General features: G+C 32.6%; 1 protein-coding gene across 4 annotated transcripts in view; it reads left to right on the forward strand.

Moving 5' to 3' along the window:
- The window catches only part of IPO8 (importin 8), a 150,101-nt gene that overhangs the window by 106,238 nt on the left and 18,015 nt on the right, over positions 1-25,848 (forward strand). For 3 of the 4 annotated variants that reach the window (XM_074270639.1, XM_074270638.1, XM_074270640.1), the window contains one exon: positions 5,699-5,919. In XM_074270639.1, coding sequence (XP_074126740.1) covers positions 5,699-5,919 — 221 coding nt within the window. Of the gene's footprint in view, positions 1-5,698; positions 5,920-10,349; positions 10,407-25,848 lie in introns of those variants that run through there. The other variant, XM_074270641.1, reaches the window with a different exon arrangement.

The following is a 25,848-nucleotide window of genomic DNA, read 5'->3' on the forward strand; positions in this document are numbered from 1 at the left end:
ACAATATTTAATTACATTTAAAGGAATAGCTAATTAACTTTTAAAGGGACTTAGAAGGCAGCATTTGAGTACTTCATTCAGATTTACACAAATCTAACAAATTGTTAAGCAACAAAAAATTTAAGAATCTGAACATAATGTTAGAAAAAGTAATATTGCCTTTTGGCAGATACTGAATGGAAAATTTAAGATAATATATTTATTTTTCATATATGTTAACTTTCCAGATTATATATGAAGAAGGTATAAAGAGTTCAAATTCAGAAGGGCAGAAATATTAAATTCATCATTTTTCAGATTATAATGTAATAAATATAATCAACCAGGGGAAAATTGACAAATGATTCAGATTTAGAGTTTATAATTGCTGTACTGATACTATTCCTCAATAGAGAATGGCCATAAACATGTTTCTCAGAATTACTGCATCCATAGAAATACTGTTCAGATTACTAATACTGTGAGAAAAATACAAGTTAAAACAATTCTCAAATTTCAAATCATACCTAGCACATTGACAAAGCTTCCAAAAATTAGTCAGCTAGCACTAAGGACTAAGTACTTATTGGCTCTGTGCTAACCATTGGGGACACGAGAAAGCCAAAAGAGTCCTCATTCTCTGACTTAGAACTATGCTCAAAAATTATCAAACTGTGCATACCCTTTGATCCAGCAGTGTTACTACTGGGCTTATATCCCAAAGAAATTTTAAAGAAGGGCAAGGGACCTGTATGTACAAGAATGCTTGTGGCATCCCTCTATGTAGTGGCCAGAAACTGGAAACTGAGTGGATGCCCATCAATTGGAGAATGGCTGAATAAATTGTGGTATATGAATATTATGGAATATTATTGTTCTGTAAGAAATGACCAACAGGATGATTTCAGAAAGGCCTGGAGAGATTTACAGAACTGATGCTAGGACCAGGAGATCATTCTATATTTCAGCAACAATACCATATGATGATCAATTCTGATGGACGTGGCCCTCTTCAACAATGAGATGAACCAAATCAGTTCCAATAGAGCAGTAATGAACTGAACCAGCTACACCCTGCAAAAGAACTCTCGGAGATGGCTATGAACAACTACATAGAATTCCCAGTGCCTCTATTTTTGTCTATCTGCATTTCTGATTTCCTTCACAGGCTAATTGTACACTATTTCAAAGTCCGATTCTTTTTGTACAGCAAAATAACTGTATGGACATGTATACCTATATTATATTTAACTTATACTTTAACATATTTAACATGTATTGTTCAACCTGCCATCAGGGGGAAGGAGTGGAGGGAAGAAGGGGAAAAATTGGAATAAAAGGTTTTTGCAATTGTCAATGCTGAAAAATTAAGCATGCATATATCTTGTAAATAAAAATCTATATTAAAAAAGAGTCCTCATTCTCAAAGAGCTTACAGTCTTACTAGGAAGACTATACAAACAACTATGTACAAAGAACATATTGTTTGAACAAATAGGTAACCAACAGAAAGGAGGTACTTGCATTAAGTGGGATTTGGAAAGCCTTCTTGCTGAAACAGCTGATACTTGAAGGTAGAATAGAGATAGAGTGTTTTAGGTGGAAGGATACTTTATGGGATGGCATATATGATTTGAGAAGATGGGGAAGGTGGAAGGGTAAGGTTATGGAAGACTTTAAAAGCCATACAAAGGAATTTTTATTTGATCCTGGGGGTGATAGCGAGCCACTAGAATCTGTTGAATATGGGAATGACATTGTCTGACTTGCATAATTCAGCTTTTTAGTTTAACAACTGAAAAGAAGATGAACTATATTGAGGAGAAACTTGTGGCATAGAAACCAGCTAGTCATTTGTTAGAATTGTTCAGGAATTAGATGAGATGATGAGGGCCTTGACTATGTTCTTGTCAGAGGAAAGAAGGGGGTAAATGTAAGAGATGTTACAAAGGTAGAAGCAAGACTTGACAAGTGATTAGATATAAGGAGTGAAAATGAGGAATCAAATATGACACTTGTGAACATAGATGACTGGAAGTATGGTAGTACTCTTAACAGTAATAAGGACATTGAGGAAGAGGGGAAGATTTGATTTTGGCAGGGAGGAAAAGAAGAATTCTGTTTTAGACATTTTATGTTACAAGATGTCCATGTAACATCTAGCTTGTAGATTGTAGCAATATGTAGATTGTAGCAACAAAATCAAGAAGCATTATCTTAGTACTACTTTATATCCTTTATAGCCTAGCTTCCTAAACTGGAGTCGTATAATTGAGTATAGGTGTCTCAAAATTATGATTTATTAGCAGTAAATATTTGATTTGTATACTTATTTTATATACTTATATATCTGGGTCATGTAAAAATTTCTTGGGTGAAAAGGGGTCACAAATGGAAAAAGTTTAAGAATCCTTGCCTTACAGCACTTTGCTTAGAATCTTACACATAATAGATAACTTTTGAATTCTTATTGATTTATTTTTATATCAAATATATTTTATTCTATTTTAAGATTTTGAAAGATTTTTTCAAACTATACAGATGTATATGACTTCTGTTAACCTGCAAGTATGGAGTAGTAAGAAGAATAAATTTGATCTAGATTCCTATATCATGAAATAAACAATAATAAAAATTATTGTTCAGGAAGTAATTTCCTAAAATTACAAAATAAGCAATAACTTTTGTCAAAAAATGTAGGGAAAGTTGGAAGTTCTCCACATTGAATTTGAGATCACTTTTTACAAAACTCTATCCTTAAACAGTGAATTTTGGGTCCTTAAGGACAAAGCTAGCCAAGAATTTTTTTTCTGCACTTAATCCTTAGCAATTCAGTTATTGCTAATGAATCTATAAATTGATCTAATTAAAGCATTTAAAGTTTGCACTTCTATATTAAGCACTCAGCTTTCATTGCACAGTATAAAACAGTTTTTATCTTATCTTAAATGTTATCTTAAAACATTTACATATCCTTCTGTTAAAATTGATTTTTTCAGCATATAGAAAATTTTCTAGGTTATGAAAAAATCTGAATTTCATTTGCAGATAGTTGTCTTTTTTTTTCCTCTTTTTTTTTCCCCCTCATTCAAAATACATAAATTCATTTATAATATTTCAAAGTTTCTAGCATCATTAAATGTCTTGTTTGGATGAGGCATTTAGAGAGGTAGATAAAAGACAATAACTAATAAAATTACTCCATAATACTTTCATATAGTTAATAAATGGAAGCATTTGTGTTGTAATAGTTTTTCTATATTCTATTTCCATACATCTGTACCTCTTCTCTCCTAAAGTCCTATCCCACATCACTTTCTGTCTGTTGGACTTTCCCTGTCCTGGAGGCACCTCAAACTCATTATCTCCAAAAGAGTGTTTTTATTTTTATTTTATTTATTTATTTTTTTTTACCAAATCCACTTTTTAGCTTTCACATTTTAGTTGCTAGTGCCACAGTTTTCTCTGCTTCCTCAGAGCCATCTTCAACTCTTGATTTTACTTTCTCATACATATTTGGTTGGTTGCAACTTTTAAAAAAAATTTATCAACTACCTCCATAGCATTTCTCCCATCTATATCTCTCTTTACTTAAATAAACAAGCATTTATTAAGCACTTACTTACAGTGTTAGTACAGTGATACTATGCTAAGTTCTGAGGGTATAATAACTTATTTACTTTACTTATAGAGTAAATAAAATAAAACAAGATGAAAATAGTCATTTTCCTGAAAGATATGGATTGAATGAGAGTGGAGAGTCAAAGATGACACAGTGATTTTGAACTTGGGTAAAACTGGGAGGATGGCAGTGCTCTTGATAATAAGAGGGAAATTCAGAAGTGGCAAAAGTTTGCAGGGAAAGATGAAATTTGTTTTGGACATGTTGGGATACCTAGGGAATATTTAGTTTGATATTTTCAAAAAGCTATTGGAGATGTATAACTATAGCTCAGGAAAAAGAATAGGGCTAAATATGTGATGATGTAGGAGTCCTTTAGAAAAAGATGATAATTGAATCCACGAGAGCTGATGAGATCACCAAGGGAAATGGGTATAGAAGGAAAAGAAAAATTAGGATACAATCTTTGGGAATCTTACATTCTCTTATGAGAAACAGCATGTTTCTCATCTTGTACCTAGTTACAGCTAGGTTCTTATTAGTGGTATTAATGAATTTTTTGAAATGATCTCAGGGATTTGAATTTATATTACTAAAATTATAATTATGTAAGATATTGCCCAATGGAAATATAAAATATGAATTTGAGTAATGAAACTTATTAGTCACTTCAGGGGATTCATTCATACCAGTTATATATATATATATATATATGAAAAAGAAATTTACACATAATACAAAAGTAATAAAAAGTAATCTGTAAGAAAAACAAACTTTTATAGCATAACAGAAGATGGATTGGTGAAGAGAGAAACTTGAGGCAGTAACAGTGAAACCTAAGTGGTGTCACTTAAAATTATTGCATTAGTCTAGACAAGAGATGATAGGGCCCTAAATTAGAACTGTTGTTATATGAGTAAAAAGAAGAGAACTTTTATATATGAGGTTTTTGTGAAATTCTACCTTGGCAAGATTTGATGACAGATTATTTATTTGACTTGAATGAAGTGAGAAATCAAATATTTCACTGGTTTTGAGCCTGAATATTGGGAGAGTAGCAATACTCATGATAGTAACATGGGAGTTCAAAGGAAAAATGAGATGCATTAGACATGTTTAGCTTTGGGCTGTCTAAGAATATCCTGTTTGAGATATTAAAAAAAGCTAATGGAGTTATATGACTAGCTCAGCACTGGATTTGCAGTGATCTGGAAATCTTTTGCATAGGGATGATAACTGAATCCCATTGTTTGATCACAGCTCATTTTGGAACATTTTAGTTGATTTCAGTTGCCTGTTTTGTTAACTCTACTTTTTGTCTCTCCCACCTTCAATGTACTGTTTAGTTCTAATCAATTGGATAAGATTATAAAATAATCTTATCTATTTTAGCTTTTTTTCTTTGAATATCCAAACTTTTGAATATAAATATTGAGTGGTTATATAAACATATTGTATATTTTTGTTAACTATTTTTATATGTGCTTTTTTTTTTTTTTTGCCCTAGCTTTTCTATTGTGTTTTAGCTAACTTTTTTATTACTCATTGTGATCTGGAATATAATAATCATTGATCTGTTGATAATTGGTTAGGTGTAAAATTTGAAGGGGGTAGGGAGGAGATAATTAGATGGGTGATCCAAAGCAAACCATTTCTTTGTTTCTCATCTTTCTCATTTGTCAAATGAATATTGTGAAATAAACCCTAACTATTTTACAGTGAGACAAAAAGACGTGAAAATTTAAAAATGTTATATGATAGATAATTAGATAAAAATGCTTTGTAATAGATATTCTTTGTATGATAATATTTATCCTTGGGTCATTATGTTGTAATAGATAGAATATACGACTTGGAGTTAGAAGGACTTGACTTGAAATCCCACCTCTGCTACTTTCTGGCTTTGGGGTAATGGGCATCTGTAAAATGGGCAAAGTATTGCCTACCTCACAATGTGAGGTTCAAATGAGGTAATAGAAAGACTTTAAACACATTCAAATTCTAGCCATTATCATCATCATTATTAATTTCTTTATAGGAAATAGGAATAGTTATAATAAATTCTCTGTTAACTTTTATTTTCTGCTTTGTATTTAGTGCATTCCACTGTTTGTAGAAGTTGTGTTGGAAAGATTAACCAGAGGTGTTAAAACAAGTGAACTCCGTACCATGTGTCTTCAAGTTGCTATTGCTGCCTTGTACTACAATCCTGATCTGCTTTTGCATACCTTAGAAAGCCTTCATTTTCCACATAATCCTGGACCTATAACTGTACAGTTTATAAATCAGTGGATGAATGATACTGATTGTTTTCTTGGGTAAGTATTTTTCTTATTTGTATTTTTTGCATCTTATTGCATGTTGTTGACTATTAAGTATAGCAACCAAGTAAATAGTTAGCATTTCTGTTAAATGTTATATGTTAATTAATGCTTTTTTTTTTGGAGGGTGTAGTATTTATTGTAGTTTCTTGTAATCTAGAGAGCTAAGGATGGAGCAAAATTTATTTCTTTGCTTGGTATTAAATTTATTAAACTTAAAAAATTTCTGTTATGAAAAATCCTTCACAAACATTTAAATCTCTTCTTAATTTATTGAGTTTATAAATTTGGTATTCCAGGTTGAGTTGGTACCTAATGGAGATATTAACTAGTTTTACAGGAGTATAAAATACAGATCTGGGAAATGAATTGCTTATATCCCTGTAGCCATGCCTTACCAACTTTAGAAACATGAGAAAAGATGGTTTTTCGATAAGAGTCTCAGATGCTGAATCACTGTTGTATAACTACAAGACATGGAATATAATAGTCTATGAAGAATTGAAATTGTCATAGTAGTGCCATGGAGAGATACATAATGATTGTGTGCATGTTGCAACATAACCGGATGAGAACAGAGAGCAACAAGGAATTGTATGGTAGAAAAAAGAATCTAGAAAAAGAAGAAAGGCTGGTCATCTGGCAAGGGTGAATATAACTAGTTTATAGACCAACTGCTTCATTGGAATCTTTATAATGTCAAAGAAAGTAAGGAAGCTTTCTGGGATCACAGAAACGGATTTCTGTGGTAAACTTAACGGCATGAAATGACTGACAAAGGAATGGTGTATAATAAATTGTCACGAGTAGGTATTATTAGCAGTAACATCCAAATTGATGAGAACCCAGACTTACTTAAGAGAAAACATCTCATTCTCAGTACTTTGCTAAGAAGAAAGAGTTTTACTTGATGGTTCTATGAAAATTGTTCTTCTTGAAATTTGGGGAAATGAAATTCCAAAAGGCCTTATTAAATCATTCACTTTATGTTATGTAGAACATTTCTGGCAAAGCTAAAGCCATTAGTTTTATTATTAAGGCTTGGGTAGGGGTCTGTGACAGGTGAAATATTAGGTAACTGAGGTAACAAATGTTTGAGCTTCTGAGTATATCAGCTTATTAAGCAATGCATGCTAGTTGTATAACAAATAGAGCCCAGCCTTCTTCAGCTTGGTAATAGATCATGAGACATATTTTCATGCATATAAATAATAATAAAAGGATATAAGCCAAGATTTAAAAATTAGATAATGTGATTTCTAACTGGAGGAAAGATTAGGGACTCCTTGAGTTGGGAGGGAGCAAACAGGTGTCATTCCCTGAAATCAGAAAAAAAAGTATCTTACTCTCCACTATCTGTATTCAATTAGAGAAACAAGTAAAGAGTAACTGATTAACTAGTACAAAGTCAGTTTTTAGATAAGACATATGGATTGATTTAGATATATAATAGTGAGAAAACTCCTTGCATCAGTCTTTAGAACTAATTGGGCTTCTGGTCAGCATAATCTAGGTCCTTTGTTAAGAGTCTCTAAGCAACAGATGGAAGTGATCCATTTTCCCAGCCATGTAGGGCTTGGTTTCAAAAACAATGCAAAAACTTTTCTCATAATTCCCATGACTGAATAAATCTTTCTTATAGGCTAAAAATTGGACTAGACCTACAATTAAATGGAAAAGGAACTGAACTAAATCCAAAATTGATTCACAATATGGACGTTAATATGGTTTGTTTAATTTCCAGTTTCTACAGGTCCTTCAGATTTGCTTAAACAAGTCTCAGAATTTTTTAAAAATTCCTTCATTTACACATTCATTCAACAGACAGTCAGTCAATAATTCCTTTTATGTATAAAGCCTTTAAATTCCTACATTTTGTTCTGGGTTTTGGTTGTAATCAGAATTGCTTCTGTTTTGTTTTAAAAGAATTATAAAAGGAACTTTTTATTCAAAATAGTGGAGTGAGAAATAGTAAGGGAGTCTGGCTTCTCACATACAATGTTTGATATAAGTGAAGAGAAACAAAATAGCAAAGAATACCATATCAAAACAAGCCCCCCAGTTTTTTCCAAATGAAAAGTATCAGAAATTTCAAAAAATACTGGGTAGCAACTAAAATCAGAAACCAGAAAACCAGAAAAAACCCCAGCTAAAATAAGAAAGTATTTCAAATAAATATAAAAAAATTGTCACGAGTAGGTATTATTAGCAGTAACATCCAAATTGATGAGAACCCAGACTTACTTAAAAAAATTAATTAGGAATTAATATTGATAAGAAATTCACAAGAGGAAAAAAATAATTTGGAGAAAAGGAATAAGTTCTAGAAAGAGCTGAATGCTGTGGAGCATATGAAAAGAAGAATGAAAAAACTAATCACAGGGTATTATAATAAAAACTTGAGTTGTATATGTTTTATTACCTTTCAACAACTTGATTAATCTGTTTTTGATGTAATTGTTACACTCACAGTGGAGCCATGATTGCTTTATATGAAATAGCTAGGTAAACTTATTAAATATTTAGTGTTAAGTAGTAGTAAGCACCAAATATATAAAAAAATACAAGCAAGAAAAAGAGTTTCTACCTTCTCAGAGCTTACTTTATAATGGTCTAAGATATAATAAAAGGGAACTGGAAAGGGGGTAGTTGGATGGTACCTATGGGACTACGTGGTTTGAAGCTGGTGGCGAAGAAGTAAAGGGAAGGCCAGATTCTGGGCAACAAGTCATCTGCTAGAGCCCTGCAAGTTCTGATAGTAGAGTTCAAGGTTCTTGTGGGCATGATAATTTGAGCAGAGATGGCATGATTTGAAGTTTGTGAAACTTAGTTTTTCTACACAGTTGTAAATTTGAAGGCAAATACCTTCCTTGATCATCTTCATTCCCTTTACCTCTAAACACCTAGTACAGTACCTTCTGCAGAGTCATTCATTATCAAACAGATTTGTTAAAATCATCAAATAATACAGTTTCTACTCTCAGGAAGCTTACAGTTTAGTAGAGGTAACTACACTATTTCACTGGACTTATTCTGTATTAGGAATGTTTACTAACAAATTTTTTTGACTAATAATGAGGTGGAAGTGATTATGGCTTCACTCCAGATAGTGGAAGAATATAAACCCTAGCATTTAGAGTTTCTTAAAACGATTTGGTGATAGAGTGTATGTCTGTCATCTGGGACCTATCCTAGCTAAGCGCTAATAAAAGTCTCTCATCATCAGAAGATAACTAGGTTATTTTTGTTTTTTAGCCACAGCAACTTATAGAGACCATCTACTAAGGAATAAAAGAATGATCATCTATATTAGTTGACACTAAAACTGATAAACTTAAAAGATCTTTTGAGATAATGAGTAATAGTCCTAAAAATAGCCTTTCTGTAAAATTATACATAGCTTTCTAATATATATTTGTTAGTATAACAATTATATCAAAATTTTCATTGTGAATCATTATTTTCTAGCTAAAAAGCTATGAGCATTTTCGTGTTCAAATGAACATAAGATTCAGAGACATTAACATTTTTAGTTCTGAGATTTCTGTGATTATAACATACAAAAAGAAACACCAAAAAGTTCAAAAAATTAATTGGCCAATCAATAAGCATTTGTTCTGCACCTATTCTTCTAAGCACTGGTTATACAAAGACAAAAGTAAAACATTCCATGCTCTCTAGGATCTTACATTCTATAGTGGGGAAGAGGGTGAAGCTGAGATGAGAGAGAGAATGAAAGCAAGATAAGGTAATTCTGGTGGGAATAGCACTAGCAGCTTAGGTAGGTAAGAAAAAGTCCCATGTTAAGGGGAGCTTTAGCTTTCTTTGGAAGGAAGCTAGTGAGACAGAGATGCAGGATAACTAGTGAAAAAACACATACATGAGAAGTATAGGCATAAGAAGGCCACTCTTGCGCTCTCCATAGAGAATGGTAAAAGGAAATGACATGTATTAAGTTTGCAAATGTAGGTTGAGACCATATTTTGAAGAGCTTAAATGCTAATTGAAGAATTTATATTTGATATTAAAGGCAAAAAGGAATCACTATAGTTTACTGAAAAGAGGAATGACATGGCCAGACTAAGAATTAGTCAAAAAAGTAGGGGGAGAACAAAAAGAGAGCATTGTCACAAAATCCTAGACAGATGAAGGAGTAGCGACAAGAATATTCATTGTTGCCATATACTGCAGAGAGATAAAAAAATTAATAAGAATCGAGGAAAGATTAATAAAGCATATTCTTTGCCTTCAATGAACTTATTATTAAATGGGAGAAATAAGATAGTTATACAAACACATAATTCAAAAGGAATATAAATAAGAGTGTACTATGAAAGTTCTAAAACTTAGGTTTAGAATGAAAGATTATGTCTTTTCCACAATACCCATATGATATATGCAGTGCAAATATTATCTCTATTTTACAGATGGGGGAACTGAGACTCAAAGAGGTTTAGTAGCAGCTTGATTAAGTCACATTGCTAGTAAGTATTAAAGCTTGGACTTAAACACAGGTCTCTTGTCTCAAAGCCAGTTCTTATTCTGCTATATCATATTGCTTTGTTTTTTCAGTACTTGGCATAAGGATGCTTTGGGTTGATATAATAAAGTGATATAGAGGAAAGTGTTCAGCAGTAGAGAATGGAGCAAGATGCGGAGGCAGGAAGATAGTAGTTTTGTACTGGGAACACTAATTCATTTTGGCTGGCATATAAAATAAAGGAAGGGAAATATTATAAGGCTGAGAAGAGAAGGTGATATCAAATTGTGGCAACTGAATGCCAGACTAATGGATTACAGATTTCATTTGATAGGTAATAATGAAATAATGAAGTATTTTGAGGAGTGACCTGATAAGATCTATACCTAAGTGATTAATTCAACAGCATTATGAAGGATGAATTAGAAAGGAATGAGTGGAAACTGAGAGATGTGTTAGGATGTTGTTTTCAGAATTTAGGCAGAAATAGGGAAGATTTGTCCTGGCTAAGGTAGTGGCATTGAAAATGAAAAGGACTGATGTGAAATATATTGCGTCTATAATATCAATAGACATAACAAGTAATTGAATAGGAAAGGTGAGAGAGAAAAAGTCAAATCTGATTTTGAGCACGTATTACTGACTGATGTATTATTTACAGACTGTTCTCCCTTCATCTCATTCACTCTTGGCTTCAACAATTTTTTTCTATATAGATTATTCTCAAATCATCATCTCCATCTCAACTTCTCTCTTGAGCTCAAGGAACAAATTTCTAAATGCCTGTGGAATATCTCCACCTAAATATTACTACCAACACTTTAAATTCATTGTGTCTAAAAATGAACTTTTTTTTAATTGATATTTTTATCTTAGTGTAATGGAGGAACTTAAATATAGCATGCTTCCTAAAAATGTAAAATAATGAGTTTTTATTCTTAATACTACTGCATATGCATCTTTATATCCTTGTAACTTATCTTTTCAAAACCACATCCTTCTTCTTATTTTCTTTTTTTTTTTCCAAAGATATTTGAGGTAAGGTTCTTTTGAGTTAAAGGGACTGAAACATTTTAAGGAGGCATTATCATTGAAAGCTGCCAAAAATTATGTCAAGAAGATGATTAAAGCTATGAATTTACTGTGGCTCCCTACCTTGAAACACTTAACAATTTTAGTCATACTTAATTTCACATCTTGCTTCCTATTGGCCAAATACTGTTAGAAATGAAACTGGTGATAATAAGATATTATTATCCAGTATCAATTGACACTTCACTGCTAAGGCTGTTGGATTAGACAATTCCTAAAACTTCTTCTGATTCTAAATCCTATAATCTCTGATCTATGACTTTGTGACTGACCTTTAGCTTTTGAGATTGGATGACTAGATTAATTATGATGCATTTGACAAAAATTTGAAAATTGTGAATGCCTGAAGACAAAAGCATGATACAGTTAAGCAAGTGTCTGTGTTCTAATCTTATTTCTGAATACTTTTTCCTGTTTATTTGATGTCATTTTAGGCGAATTTTTTAGTGGATAGAGCACTTTATTTGGAGTCAGGAAGACCTGAACTTCATTCACTTTTATGTCAATCCATTCATCTGTAAAATGGGACAATAATAACTATCTCATAAAATATTGTGAGGCTTAAATAAGAGAGGGGTGTGTGTGTGTGTGTGTGATTTGCAAATCTTAAACTATTGTATAAAGTATCAGCTCCTTAAAAAACCATTCTCCCCCTCCCCTTCCCCAGTGGAATACAGATCAAGACAGATGAGAGAGAGGGTGGTAGTTATTACCTTGAAGCTAGGTGACATGAGTTCCTGTCTTTCAAGCTGAGAGTAAGAGGTGGTGCCACATCCAAAACAGATTCATTGAATCCTAAGATCTTTTTTTCTACCACTTAGCAGCAAATACTTCTTTATCAAAATCAGTAACAGGCTGGAGAAATGAAAAACAATAAATGCATAAAATTTATCTGAAAAATTTATTAGGTTGGAATTTTGGATATACAGCTGTCTTTTCTTTTCTTTTCTTTTCTTTTTTTTTGGGTCTTTCAGTAGTTAAGAACTTCGTTGCTTAGGGGACCCTAGTGAACTTTGAGTTTGAGGCCTTCTTTCAAGCCTACAGGAGTATCTGACATCAAGCTTCAATCATAATAGCTGGGGTAAAAGTCCTTGAAGTTCAAAGAAGCTCTTAGAAGAAGCTTTGTTATTATCTTCATTATAGGAAAGTCTCACTTCTTCACATCAGATTTTGAGAAATGCATAGTAAACAGATTTCTTTTCTATTTACATATCTAGTCTTTAATTAGTCTGCAATGCTATAAATTCTGCAAAAGGAAATTTCTTCCCATTTATTTCTCTTTTTTTGCATTTCTAATATCACCAAAATTAAGAAAACAAAGATGAAATATAGTTTTTTAAAAGCTTTGAAATAGTATAGAAAAAGTTATATTTCCTTGACAGATTTAAAAATTTATCTCCCTTTTAATGAAAGGATCAGAGTTGGTCTCTGTTTATTGGTGAGGCAAATTAGCACAGAATTACAGTAATTTTAGAGGGAGCTTCAACAGTTAAGGGTATGCAGTATTTCAAAATCAAAAGATCATCAAGAATGACGTTTTGGGGCCTTCACTAGTCCACAGTCTACCTTCCCCCTCCACTCCCAACAGAGTTTGCCCAGACTAGATTTCTCATATTTGAAATATTCAGATAGGAGTAATCTAACTTCCAAATCTGCAGACTTCTGCCACAAACTACAATTACCATAACCAGGCTAGAGTTACCAGAACCTGAAGGATCCTATAATGATAATTGACCTTTCAAAGCAGTATTGAGATTTATTTCAGATATGTAGGGACTCTATTGATCACTCAAAATGTAAGATCAAATCAGGATTACCAAGGATTTATCAGGAGAGTAATCAAGACAAGTGACACATAAGTCTCTTTATTTACCTGGGGGAAATAAAGTGAAAAAGTTCAAGGTTTGGAAGAATTTTGAGTTCTGCCCCAAATATTTAACCTGATAAATGAAGAAAGTTAAGGCCTTCCTGTTAAGACAAGATCTCTCTCAACCCAGTCCTTGCTTTTTTGATTCCTGAAACACAAGTGTAACGCTTCTTAGGGCTCCCGGGTAATTGTCAGACTGATTACTTCAGAGTCCAATAGTTTTTCTGTTAAATTATTTGGATGCAATAAACAAAAGTACACAGCAGACTAACTTGCCCTTGCAGTTTTTTAGATAGAATTATAATAACTTTACCAGTCAGCATGGGTTTTTCTGCCTATAAATCTCTTGGTAAACTTTACTTTGTACATGCTAGAAAATTACTGAATTGGAAAACTCAATTTTGGTCCAATCCAGTCTTTCTCATTTGGGGCCAGTAATAATTGAGATGAAATTATCCGAGGATTGATTGATTAGGTACTATTGTCACTAAATCAATAATGCAGAGATAGTTGCTGCAGTTTTGTTATGCTCAGAGCACAGTCTTCAGTGACCATAAAGTCACTGAGCCAAGAGCAGTAGTTTCTGGAGATATGCAGAATATGAATACATTTCACAAGAGAAATTTGACCAAAAGCAGAAGCAGCAGCAAATAATAGAAGGGGAAAAATATCTTTATCAGGAAGGTCAGGGAATTACCAAATCAAAACTGAAGCTATAGTTTATATACTAAACTTGATTTTTGCAGACTTTTACAGGTAGTGTGACTTTCTGACTTTTGACTATAATGTCTGGAAGTTCAAGATAAAGATTGGGGAACTGTTTTTCTTAACATATAAGCTAGAACCAGAAATTCTCTTTCAGAGAGTTCATAAATTTTTCCAAGTTGTTTTCTTTCACAATATTGTTATTTAAATTGTTCTCCTGGTTCTTTTTACCTCCCTTTTCTTTAGATCATGCAAGTCTTACCAGGTTCCTATGAAACCATCCCTTTCATCATTTCTAACTGTGGTAATATTTTATTATCTTTATTTGACATAATTTGTGCAATAATACCAGTATTGATGGATGCCATGTGTTTCCAGTTCTATGCTACAATAAAAAGAGGTGCTATATAAGTACTTTTGTATACAAATAGATTCCTTTCCTCTTTGGTCTCTTTGTGGCATATACTTATTCGTGATATTGCAGAGCAAGTGTTATGTACAGATTAGTGTTTGAATTTCAGTGCCATGTAAAAAGCATTTCCAAATTCTTTGTGGACTAGGAGATACTAGATATAAAGCTGAAAATTTACTATATAAAGCTTGATTTATTTTTATAAGTACATGATATATTCAGAATATAACTTTCAAAGCTTTTTTGCTTATGTCATTCTTTCTATCATTTTTTCTTTTTTTGGGTGGAGTGATGGTGGAGGTAGAATCATATACCTATTATCTATTACCCTTTTGTTATTTCCTCATTCTTCTGAAAAGAGAAATGAAAAACAAAACTCTTTTTAAAAATTTTATTATAGCTTTTTATTTACAAAACATATGCATGGATAATTTTTCAATGCTTAAAATGTTTGCAAAACCTTTTGTTCCAAATTTTTCCCCTTCCCCCCACGTCCTCCCCTAGATGGAGGAATTCCAATACATGTTAAATATGTTAAAGTATATGTTAAATCATATATATATATATATATATATATATATATATATATATATATATATATATATATATATATATTATACAATTATCTTGCTGCACAAGAAAAATCGGATCTAGAAATAAGAAAAAATCTGAGAAGGAAAACAAAAATGCCAGCAAACAATAACAGAAAGAGTGAAAATACTATGTTGTCCACATTCAGTTCCCATAGTACTCTCTTTGCAGTATTGAACTATTGGAACCAGTTTGAATCATCTCATTGTTGAAGAGAGCCACGTCCATCACTCTTGATTATTGTATAGTCTTGTTGCTATGTATAATGATCTCTTGGTTCTGTTCATTTCATTTAGCATCAATTCATGTAAGTCTCTCTAGGTATCTGAAATAATCCTTTTGGTCATTTCTTACAGAACAATAATATTCCATAGCATTCATATACCATAATTTATTCAGCCATTCTTCAATTGATTGGCATCCAAACAGTTTACAGTTTTCAGCCATTACAAAAAGGGCTATCACAAACATTTTTGCACTTCTGGGTCTCTTTCCCTCCTTTAAGATCTCTTTGGGATATAACTCCAGTAGAAACACTGCTGGGTCAAAGTGTATGATAACTTTTTGAGCATAAGCACAGTTTGATAACTTTTTGAGCATAGTTCTAAATTGCTCTCCAGAATGGTTGGATTTGCTTACAGTTCCACCAAAAATGTATCAGTGTCCCAATTTTCCCCTCCAGCATTCATCATTATCTTTTCCTGTCATCTTAGCCAATCTGACAGGTATGTAGTGGTGTCTCAGAGTTATCTTAATTTGCATTTCCCTGATTTGGTGATCCAAATAGTAGATTTGGAGCACCTTTTCATATGACTAGAAATAGTTTCAATTTCTTCATCTGAAAATTTCCTTTGACCATTTATCAGGTGGAGAATAGCTTGATTTTCTTATAAATTTTGAGTCTCTATAGATTTTAGAAATGAGGCCTTTATCAGCACCTTTGAATGTAAAAATGTTTTCCCAGTTGATTGCTTCCCTTCTAATCTTCTCTGCATTAGTTTGTACAAAAACTTTGAAACTTAATATAATCAAAATTATCTATTTTGTGATCAGTAATGACCTCTAGTTCTTCTTTGGTCACAAATTCCTTTCTATTTCACAGGTCTGAGAGATAAACTATCCTATGTTCTAATTTATTTATAATATTTTTTATGTCTAGATCATGAATCCATTTTAACCTTATCTTGATATACTATGCTAGGTGTGGGTCAGTGCCTAGTTTCTGCCATGCTAGTTTCCAATTTTCCCAGCAATTTTTGTAAATAATGAATTCTTTTCCCAAAAACTGGGGTTGTGGGTTGTCTAACACTAGATTGCTATAGTTATTGACTGTTTTGTCCTGTGAAACTAACTTATTCCACTAATCAACTAGTCTATTTCTTAGCCAGTACCAAACAGTTTTGATGACCAATGATTTATAATATAGTTTTAGATCTGATACAACTCGGCCACCTTCATTTGCTTTTTTTTCATTAATTCTCTTGAAATTCTTGTTCTTTTGTTCTTCCAGATGAATTTTGTTGTTATTTTATCTAGGTCATTAAAACAGTTTCTTGGGAGTCTGATTGGTATAGCACTAAATAAATAGATTAGTTTAGATAGTATTGTCATCTTTATTATATTTGCTTGATCTATCCAAGAACATTTAATATTTTTCCAATTGTTTAGATCTGACTTTATTTGTGTAAAAGTGTTTTGTCATTTTGCTCATATAGTTCCTGACTTTCCCTTGGCAGATAGATTCCCAAATAATTTATCCTATCAACAATTATTTTATTTTATTTTTTTATTAATTTTATAATTATAACATTTTTTGATAGTACATATGCATAGGTAATTTTTTACAACATTATCCCTTGTACTCCCTTCTGTTCCGAATTTTCCCCTCCTTCCCTCCACCCCCTCCCCTAGATGGCAGGTATTCCCATACATATTAAATATGTTATAGTATATCCTAGTTACAATATATATATATGCAGAACCTAATTTTGGTGGTGTTGTTGTTGTTGCAAAGGAAGAATTGGAGTCGGAAGGTAAAAATAACCTGGGGAGAAAAACAAAAAATGCTAACAGTTTACACTCATTTCCCAGTGCTCCTTTTCTGGGTGTAGCTGATTCTGTCCATCATTGATCAATTGGAATTGGATTAGCTCTTCTCTATGTTGAAGATAACCACTTCCATCAGAATACATCCTCATATAGTATTGTTTCAACACTTATTTTAAATGGAATTTCTCTTTGTATCTTTGTATCTCTTGCTATTAGGTTTTGTTAGTATGTATGAAAATGCTGATCATTTATATGGATTTGTTTTGTATCCTGCAACTTTGCTAAAGTTGTACATTATTTCTACTAGCTTTTTATTTGATTTTCTGGGGTTCTCTAAGTATACCATCATATCATCTACAAAGAGTGGTAATTTGGCTTCCTCATTACCAAGTCTAATCTCTTTAATCTCTTTTTCTTCTCTTATTGCCAAAGCTAGCATTTCTAATACAATATTGAATAGTAATGGTGATAGTGGGCAAACCTTGTTTCACCCCTGATCTTATCTGGTATGGTTCCTATTTATCCCCATTACATATGATGCTTATGATGGTTTTACATAGATGCTCCTGACTTTTTAAAGGAAAGGTCCATTTATTCCTATATTCTCTAGTGTTTTTTTAATAGGAATGGGTATTGGATTTTATCAAATGCTTTTTCTGCATCTATTGAAATAATCATATGATTCTTGTTAATTTGGTTATTGATATAGTCAGTTATGCTAATAGTTTTCCTAATATTGAACCAGCCCTGTATTCCTGGTATAAATCCTATTTGGTTATGGTGTATTATCCTGGAGTTAATTTTCTGTAATCTCTTTGCTAATATTTTACTTTAGATTTTTGCATCAATAGTCATTAGGGAGATTGGTCTATAATTTTCTTTCTCTGTTTCCAACCTACTTGGTTTAGGTATCTGTACCATGTCTTGTGTCATAAAAGGAATTTGGTAGGACTCCTTCATTCCCTGTTTATATTTATATTTATATTTATATAGTATTTATATAGTATTGGAATTAATTGTTCTTTAAATGTTTGGTAGAATTCACATGTAAAACCATCTGGTCCTGGTAATTTTTTCTTAGGGAGCTGAGTTTATTCTGTTTCTTTTTCTAAAATCAGACTATTTAATTTATTTTCTCTCCTGTTAATCTGGGTAATCTATATTTTTATAGATATTCCTCCATTTCACTTAGGTTGTCTATTTTTTTGGCATAACATTGGGCAAAGTAACTCCTAATTATTGCTCTAATTTCCTCTTCATTGAGGGAAAGTTCTCCCTCTTTAATTTTTGAGACTAACAATTTGATTTTCCTCTTTCTTTTTTCCAATCAAGTTAACTAAAGGTTTATCTATTTTGTTGGGTTTTTTCATAAAACCAACTCTTAGTTTTATTTATTAATTCAATAGTTTTTTTACTTTCAATTTTTTTTTAACTTTCAATAATCTCTCTTTTTATTTTCAGAATTTCAAATTTGTTATTTAATTGAGGGTTCTTAATTTGTTCTCTTTTTTTAGCTTTTTTAGTTTTAAGCCCAATTCATTGATCTTCTCTTTCTCTATTTTGTGCAAATAAGCATCTAGAGAGATAAAATTTCCCCTTATTACTGCTTTGGCTGCATCCCACAAATTGTGGTATGTTGCCTCATTATTGTCTTTCTCTTGCATGAAATTATTAATTGTGTCTATGATTTTCTGTTCTATCCATTTATTCTTTTTTTTTTTCTTCTTTTCCTGAGGCGGGGGTTAAGTGACTTGCCCAAGGTCACACAGCTAGGAAATGTTAAGTGTCTGAGACCAAATTTGAACTCGGGTCCTCCTGAATTCAGGGATGGTGCTCTATCCACTGTGCCACCTAGCTGCCCCCCCCCCCCCCATTTATTCTTTAGAATTAGATTATTTAGTTTCCAAAAACTTTTTGGTCTATTTTCCCCTGCTTTTTATTGAATATAATTTTTATTACATTGTGATCTGAAAAAATGCATTTACTATTTCTGCCTTTATGCATTTGATTTTGAGGTCTTTATGTCCTAATATATGGACAATTTTTGTATAGGTTCCATGAACTGCTGAGAAGAAAGTGTCCTCCTTTCTGTCTCCATTCAATTTTCTCCAAAAATGTATCATATCTAACTTTTCTAGTATCCTATTTACCTCTTTAACTTCTTTCTTATTTATTTTGTGCTTTGATCTATTTAGTATTGAGAGAATAAGGTTGAGATCTCCCACTATTATAGTTTTCCTGTCTATTTTTTCTTGCAGTTCTCTTAACTTCTCTTTTAGGAATTTCCATGTTATACCATTTGTTGCATATATATTTCGTATTGATATTGCTTCATTATCTAGGTTACCCTTTAGCAAGATAGTTTCCTTCCTTATCTCTTTTAATTAGATTCTGTTCCAGCCTTTTACCTTTTCTCTGTATATATCACTCTACTTTCAATGTGTTTCTTGTAAACAACATATTATAGGATTCTGGCCTTTAATCCAGTCTACTGTCCACTTAACGCTTTATGAGAGAGTTCACCTCATTCACATTTATGATTAAAACTAGTAATTCTATATTTCCTGCTGTTATTATCCCCAGATTATATTTTTCTCTTTCTTTTTCCCATTTCCCTTATTTAACTTATGAGCACCACTTGCCTCAAGTAGTTCTTAGGGAGTCTAATAATCCTTAGATTGTCTCTCCTTTCCAGGTCAGTTGTTTTCCCAAATAGGTATTTTACATTTTTTTCTATTTTTTTTCTTTTTTTGGTTTTGCTTGATTGATTCTTGATGTCTTATTGAGTTATTTATTTCCATTTGTTCAGTTCTGATTTTTAATGAATTATTTTCTTCATTTACTTTTTTTTTAACCTTTTTTTTTTAACTCTTTTTGTATTTGTCCAATTGAGTTTTTAAATGAATTGTTTTATTCTACAGAAATTTTTTCCATTTCACAAATACTGTTTTCCTAGGAGTTATTTACCTTTTCCATTTCACAGATTCTGTTTTTCAGGGAGTTGTTTTCTTTTTCCATTTTGTCAAATCTAATTTTTAATGAGTTATATGCCTTTTCCAAACCCTCTTTCAAGTTGTCATTTCCTTTCCCCATTTTTCTTCTATCTCTCTTTTAAGATCCTTTTAAATTTCTTCTAGGAGAGCTTTGTGTGGGGCTCAGTTTATATCACCCTTTGGGACTTCCATCTAGAGACAATCTGCTTTTAGTCTCCTCAGGATTTGAAATCTGTTCTTGTCTTTCACCATAAAAACTGTCAATAGCCAGTGTTCTCTTTGCCTTTTTACTCATTTTTTAAAAATGTTGGGATCTCCAGAGTTAGCAGCTGCATTGTGTTCATGCTGACTCACTCCTGGTGCTGGGTAGGCATGGCCAGGTCCTGTAGACTCCAGTGCTTCGTAGTTTATTATTTTTGTGTTTGTATTGGATGTTTTATAACTTCTCTGCTGATCTACTGGCTTGTAGTCAGGGCAAAGTACCAGACTGTGGTAGTATCCTCCCCCTATATTCTTCAACACCGGGAGGAGGCGCAGTCCCACAGAGTCCTCACCCTGCCCCAGCTCTGCTAATGTTGGGGCTTGGCCTGCTTCCACCTGGCCACCTCTGTCTGTGTCCAACTAAAACAGACCTTTTCTGGTGATCTTTGAAATTATTTTCTGCTGGTAATTTGTTGCACTCCCAATATTCGTGGTTCTGCAGTAACAGATTTGGTAATTAGCTGAGGGTCTTGGGAGAAGATCAAAAAGAAACATGAGTCCTCTCCGCCCTTTTGGCTCTGTTCCCAACAAAACCTCCTTAATGTGTATAGGGGAGCAAATTAAAATCCCATATTAATGGGATATTATATGATATTTATTATTATGATGATGATGATGATTATTATATGATGATTAATTTTAGGAACTGAGAATGTTTACCTGAAGAAGTGAATATTAAAGAAAGACATGATAGCTTTCTATCTAATTTAAAAAAAAAACTATCTTGTGGAAGAAGGATTAGATTTGTTCTGCTTTGCCTAAGAACTGGAAGCAAGAATTTGTGGGTGGAAGTTGTAGAGAGGCAAAAATTTGCTATACATAATAAGCAAAAATGGAATTATCTGGTCAGAAACTATCCACAACTTTTGATCCTAATTCTTTTCCATGATCTCCTATAAAGTTGGGAGCCTTTCCTCAGGGCTCTTAATCCAAACCAATAGATCATGCAGCTGTTTCAATAATTTTCTTTTACTCTTGCTTCATGATTAAACCCTAGGAACACATCAAATTTTGTATATATGTGAAAAATGTATTCAAAGAAATAAATAGCATAAAAATGTGAAGAAGCCTTGGAACATGAAAATTAGGGACGTCCTATTTGATTTTTTTCTTTAAAATTTTTTGAGCTAATAAATATTAAAATTAATCTATTCCTACTATTAACCTTTTTTCTCCATTAATCATATATTTTAAAGAAAATTCCTCTATGTCTGCATAGTTTGGAAACATAATTTCTTATATTCACCATGTCCAAAAATGTATGTCTTTTTCTAAATTCAATTTTATCACCCTCATCAGGAGTTGAGTAAGGCAAAAGATGAGTGGCTTGTTTTGTTTTTGAATTTTAAATTTGTGGCTTATTATTATACTGATAATAGATCTAAAGTCTTAAAAAACTTTTTTTCTTGAATGTTGTTAGCAGTTTATTAATTTTTCTGCTAGTTCTACACTCTTGGCTCTGCAGTAGTTTATAACGATCTTCCCGGTCATCTCTGGAATTGGATATTTCATCATTTCTCATGGCACAGGAATATTTATTATATTCATATACCGCAGTTTGTTTAATCATCCCTCCGTACAATCCTCCCTTTCTTTCTTACCTGCTATGAAAAAAACCTGCTATAAATATTTTTAAACTTGTATATCCTTTTTCTCTTTTTTAAAAAAGAGCTTCTTTAGAGCTGGATGAAAAAATATTCACAGTTTGGAACTTTCTGGACATAGTTCCATTTTGCTTTCCAGAATGGCTTGACCAGTTACCAGCTTTATCACCAGTGCACTATTTTGTAGCTGCTTTTCTGCAGCCTCTTTAACATTTGTCATTTTTTTCTATTGTCTTTTGCCAGTCAGATAGGTATGATGTTAAATTTCATATTTTGTTAGGTTCCTACTAAGTGCTAATGAGATAATGAGATATTAGGTTCTTACTAAGTCCTAAGTCGGTACTTAACAATTCTCTAGTTCCGGCCTTTAAGGGTAGTTTTATCCCTTTGAACTTCTGGGGAGGAGCTTGCATGCTTAGGAGGAGCAAGTTCATTGGTTAAAGTATTTTTTCCCAGAAGCCCCTGAGTTATTCCACGCCCATTCTCTGGGAGGATAAAAGAAGACACCATTGAGCAAGGAGAGAGTCTTGTCTGGGCCAGACCTGGGCAGCTCTGTGGAGGAAGAGGAGTCAGAGTTGGCTCTCTACAGGAAGAAGAATCTGGCCGAGAGATTGAGTTGAGACAGCAGATCTCCTCCCACAGAGTGGATCGGCAGTTACTGGAGACAACAGGACTTTACAATATTTGCTTTAATTTTCATTTCCCAAATTATTTATAACTTTTTATGTGATTGTTGATGATTTTAATTTCTTTTGAAAACTGTTTATATTCTTTATTTTTCTATATATTTTTTTAATCAGAGAAATTTACTGTAAAGATCTCTCTTACCCCCATACTCACCCAGTTTCCTATTTCCTTTCTAATTTTAGCTGTTTTGGTTTTATTTGTGGGAAAAAATTTTCAACTTTATGTAATTAAAGTTGTTCATTTTGTGATTCTGTCACTTGTTTAATCATGAATTCTCCTATCCATAATTGTGAAAGTTAATTTCTTCCTTCTTCCTTACTTATGTTGTATGATATGATTTTGTATGTTTGACATATGTCTATTTGATGTTTGTATTGATGTCTGATAGAGTTTAGTCTTAAACTAATTTATGCCAAACTACTCTCCAGTTTCACAGTAATTTTCTTTATTTAGTGAATTCCTCTCCTCCAACTTAGGATCTTTGGATTTATTAAGCATTATGCTATTGAGTATATATATCATATACTTGAACTGTTTATTGATGTCTTTTTTTTTTTTTTTTTTTAGTTTGCCAAATTTCTGTCTCTCTGTTTCAGTCATATGCTTGGGTCTCTGTTTGCTTAAGTTGAAAGTTCAGTGGCCATTCAAAAGAATGATCTCAGTACCTGTTGGCATGGAAGCTTTAATTTGAGTTATTGAGGCCTGGATAGATTCATCCTTTCTTTGACAGCCTAATGACTACTGCAGCTTCATGATATTTGAGCCAGATTTATTGCAGACATTTTATTGACTATTTTTATTTTAATTTTTTTATTGGCTCACACCTCAGAATTCTGAGACTCAAATGATCCATCAGTTTACTTTCCTCAAGCAGGGATTATAGGAATAGGCTATTACCACATCTAGTTACCAATTGATATTAATTATCACAACTTTGGGGAAGAATTTGAAATCTGCTGTTGACAGACCCCTCTCCTTCCTCTTTTTTCTTTATTACCCTTAATATTCTTGATATTTTGTTCTTTATTCTTTTTCTTTTCCTTATACTTTTTTCTAGTTTTACAAAATATTTTTTTGAAGATTTGGTCCAACGTTGAATAAGTAAATTAATTTAGATCATGCTATTATTTTTTATTATTGACTTCATCTACTCATGAGTAACTGATAATTTAGGTCTGTCTTTATTTCTGCAAAAAGTGTTTTATAGTTTAATTCATACTTTCCTTGGAATGTGGAGGTTAAGCATGCAAATATTTTGTAGCTTCTGTATTCTGAAAGCAAGTTCTCTTTCTAGCTCTTGCTGAGTTTTGTTGTTTGACATAGAATTACTATATGCAAAAAGGACTACTATAAAAGATAAGCAAGGAATTATCATTAAATTTAATCACCATAGATAACAAGTTAATATCAATATGTAACATGTATGCACCTAGTAACAATCTAAATACATTCTTATATATCTAGAGTAGCATCTAAATTTAAAGAAAATCAAATTGGAAAGAGAAATAGATTATAAAATAACAGTAGTAAGAGATGTTAATATATCTTTTTTTAGATACAGACATATCTAACTAAAGGATTAATCAGAAAGAAATTGAGGGAATAATTATAGGTAAGGAAACAACAAAATTATGCTTCTTGTACATGATGGAGAACCTTAGAGTCAACTGAGGTCAGGTAGGTGGGGTAGTGTATACAGTGCTGGGCCTGGAGCCAGCCAATTTCATCTTCCTCAGTTTGTCTGGCCTCATATGCTTACTAGCTGTATGAATTTAGGCAAGTCACTTAGCCCTATCTGCCTCAGTTTTTTCATCTGTAAAATGATATGTAAAAGGAAATAGCAAGTCATACAAGTATATTTATGAAGAAAACTCCAAATGGGATCACAAAGAATAGGACATAAATGAAAATTATTGAACAGCAATGACAAAAGCCAACTGAAATTTACAGTATATAAATCTGCATAAATTTTTTGCTGACATTTCTGCTAAATATCTCAAAATGTGACAAGAATAAAATTATCCTTCTTTTTATATTTCATTTTATTATATTTTATTTGGGAGAAGGATTATGTGAGAGTGTCTAGATCAGTGATTCCAGTGGTTTGGACTCTGACTACTCTCTGCTAATGAGGAAATACCCTCTCTTAAAACAAGTGTTCTAAAAGTTAGATTTGTAGATACTAAGGTACTTAGATACCAAAATACAAAGAATGACTTGTTCAGGTTCACATAGCCAGTAGATGTCAAAGACTGATCTTCTTGATTGAGGCTTGCTCCTTGTCAATTAGACCATTCTATCTTTAATTTATCTAAAAAGAAATCTAAACTGTAAATGTCAATTATATAGCTACATATGGGTTGGCTTTTTTCTAACATATATGAATGGTTTTCATGCTATATCTAATATCTAATAAGAACTTAATGACTGGCTTTACTAAGACAAATCAGTCGATACACATTTATTAAGCATTTATTGTAGCGTGCTGTTGTCTCCAGACACTGCCAATCACTCTTTGGGAAGAGATCTGCTGTGTCAACTCAAACCTCTCAGACAGATTCTTCTTCCTGTAGAGAACCGTTGTCTCCAGACAGTTGCTGTTAACTCTTGTCCAGAGAAGTGACTTCCCTTCCTGCAGAGAGCCGCGTCAAGCTTGATGTAGTGCAGAGTCTTCTTCTCCTCTTCCTGGAGTGCTGTCCTCCAGCCAGCCTCTTCTTCTTCCTGAATCCTGGCTCTGAATCTCCTCCAGCTCTTGTCCTTCCCCAGTCCAGACTGCTTGTCCAGGCCCAATGTTGCCTTTTTTATCCTCCCAGAGAATGGGTGTGGGATAATGCAAGGGCTTCTGGGAAGAAGTACTCCAACCAATGAGCTTGCTCCTCTTATAATCTGAGCCAGAGAACTATCAAGTCAACCTGAGTTCTCACCTTGTAATTGTCCAGACAACCTGAATTCTCACCTTGTCATTGTCCAGACAACCTGAGTTCTCACCTAGTAATCCTAACAATTTATCAAGTGTCAGACATTGGTAAAGTACTAAGAATATAAAGAAAGAGAAAAGCAATCTTGTCATCAAATATTTCACATTCTGATGGAAGAGTAAATATAACCTTAAGTACAGAAAAGATATATACAAAGTATATGAAAGATAATTTCAGAGGGAAGGTGTTGGAATACACAAGAGCCAC

This window comes from Sminthopsis crassicaudata, chromosome 5, assembly GCF_048593235.1.
Source record: "Sminthopsis crassicaudata isolate SCR6 chromosome 5, ASM4859323v1, whole genome shotgun sequence".
In the NCBI taxonomy this organism is placed as follows: Eukaryota; Metazoa; Chordata; class Mammalia; order Dasyuromorphia; family Dasyuridae; genus Sminthopsis; species Sminthopsis crassicaudata.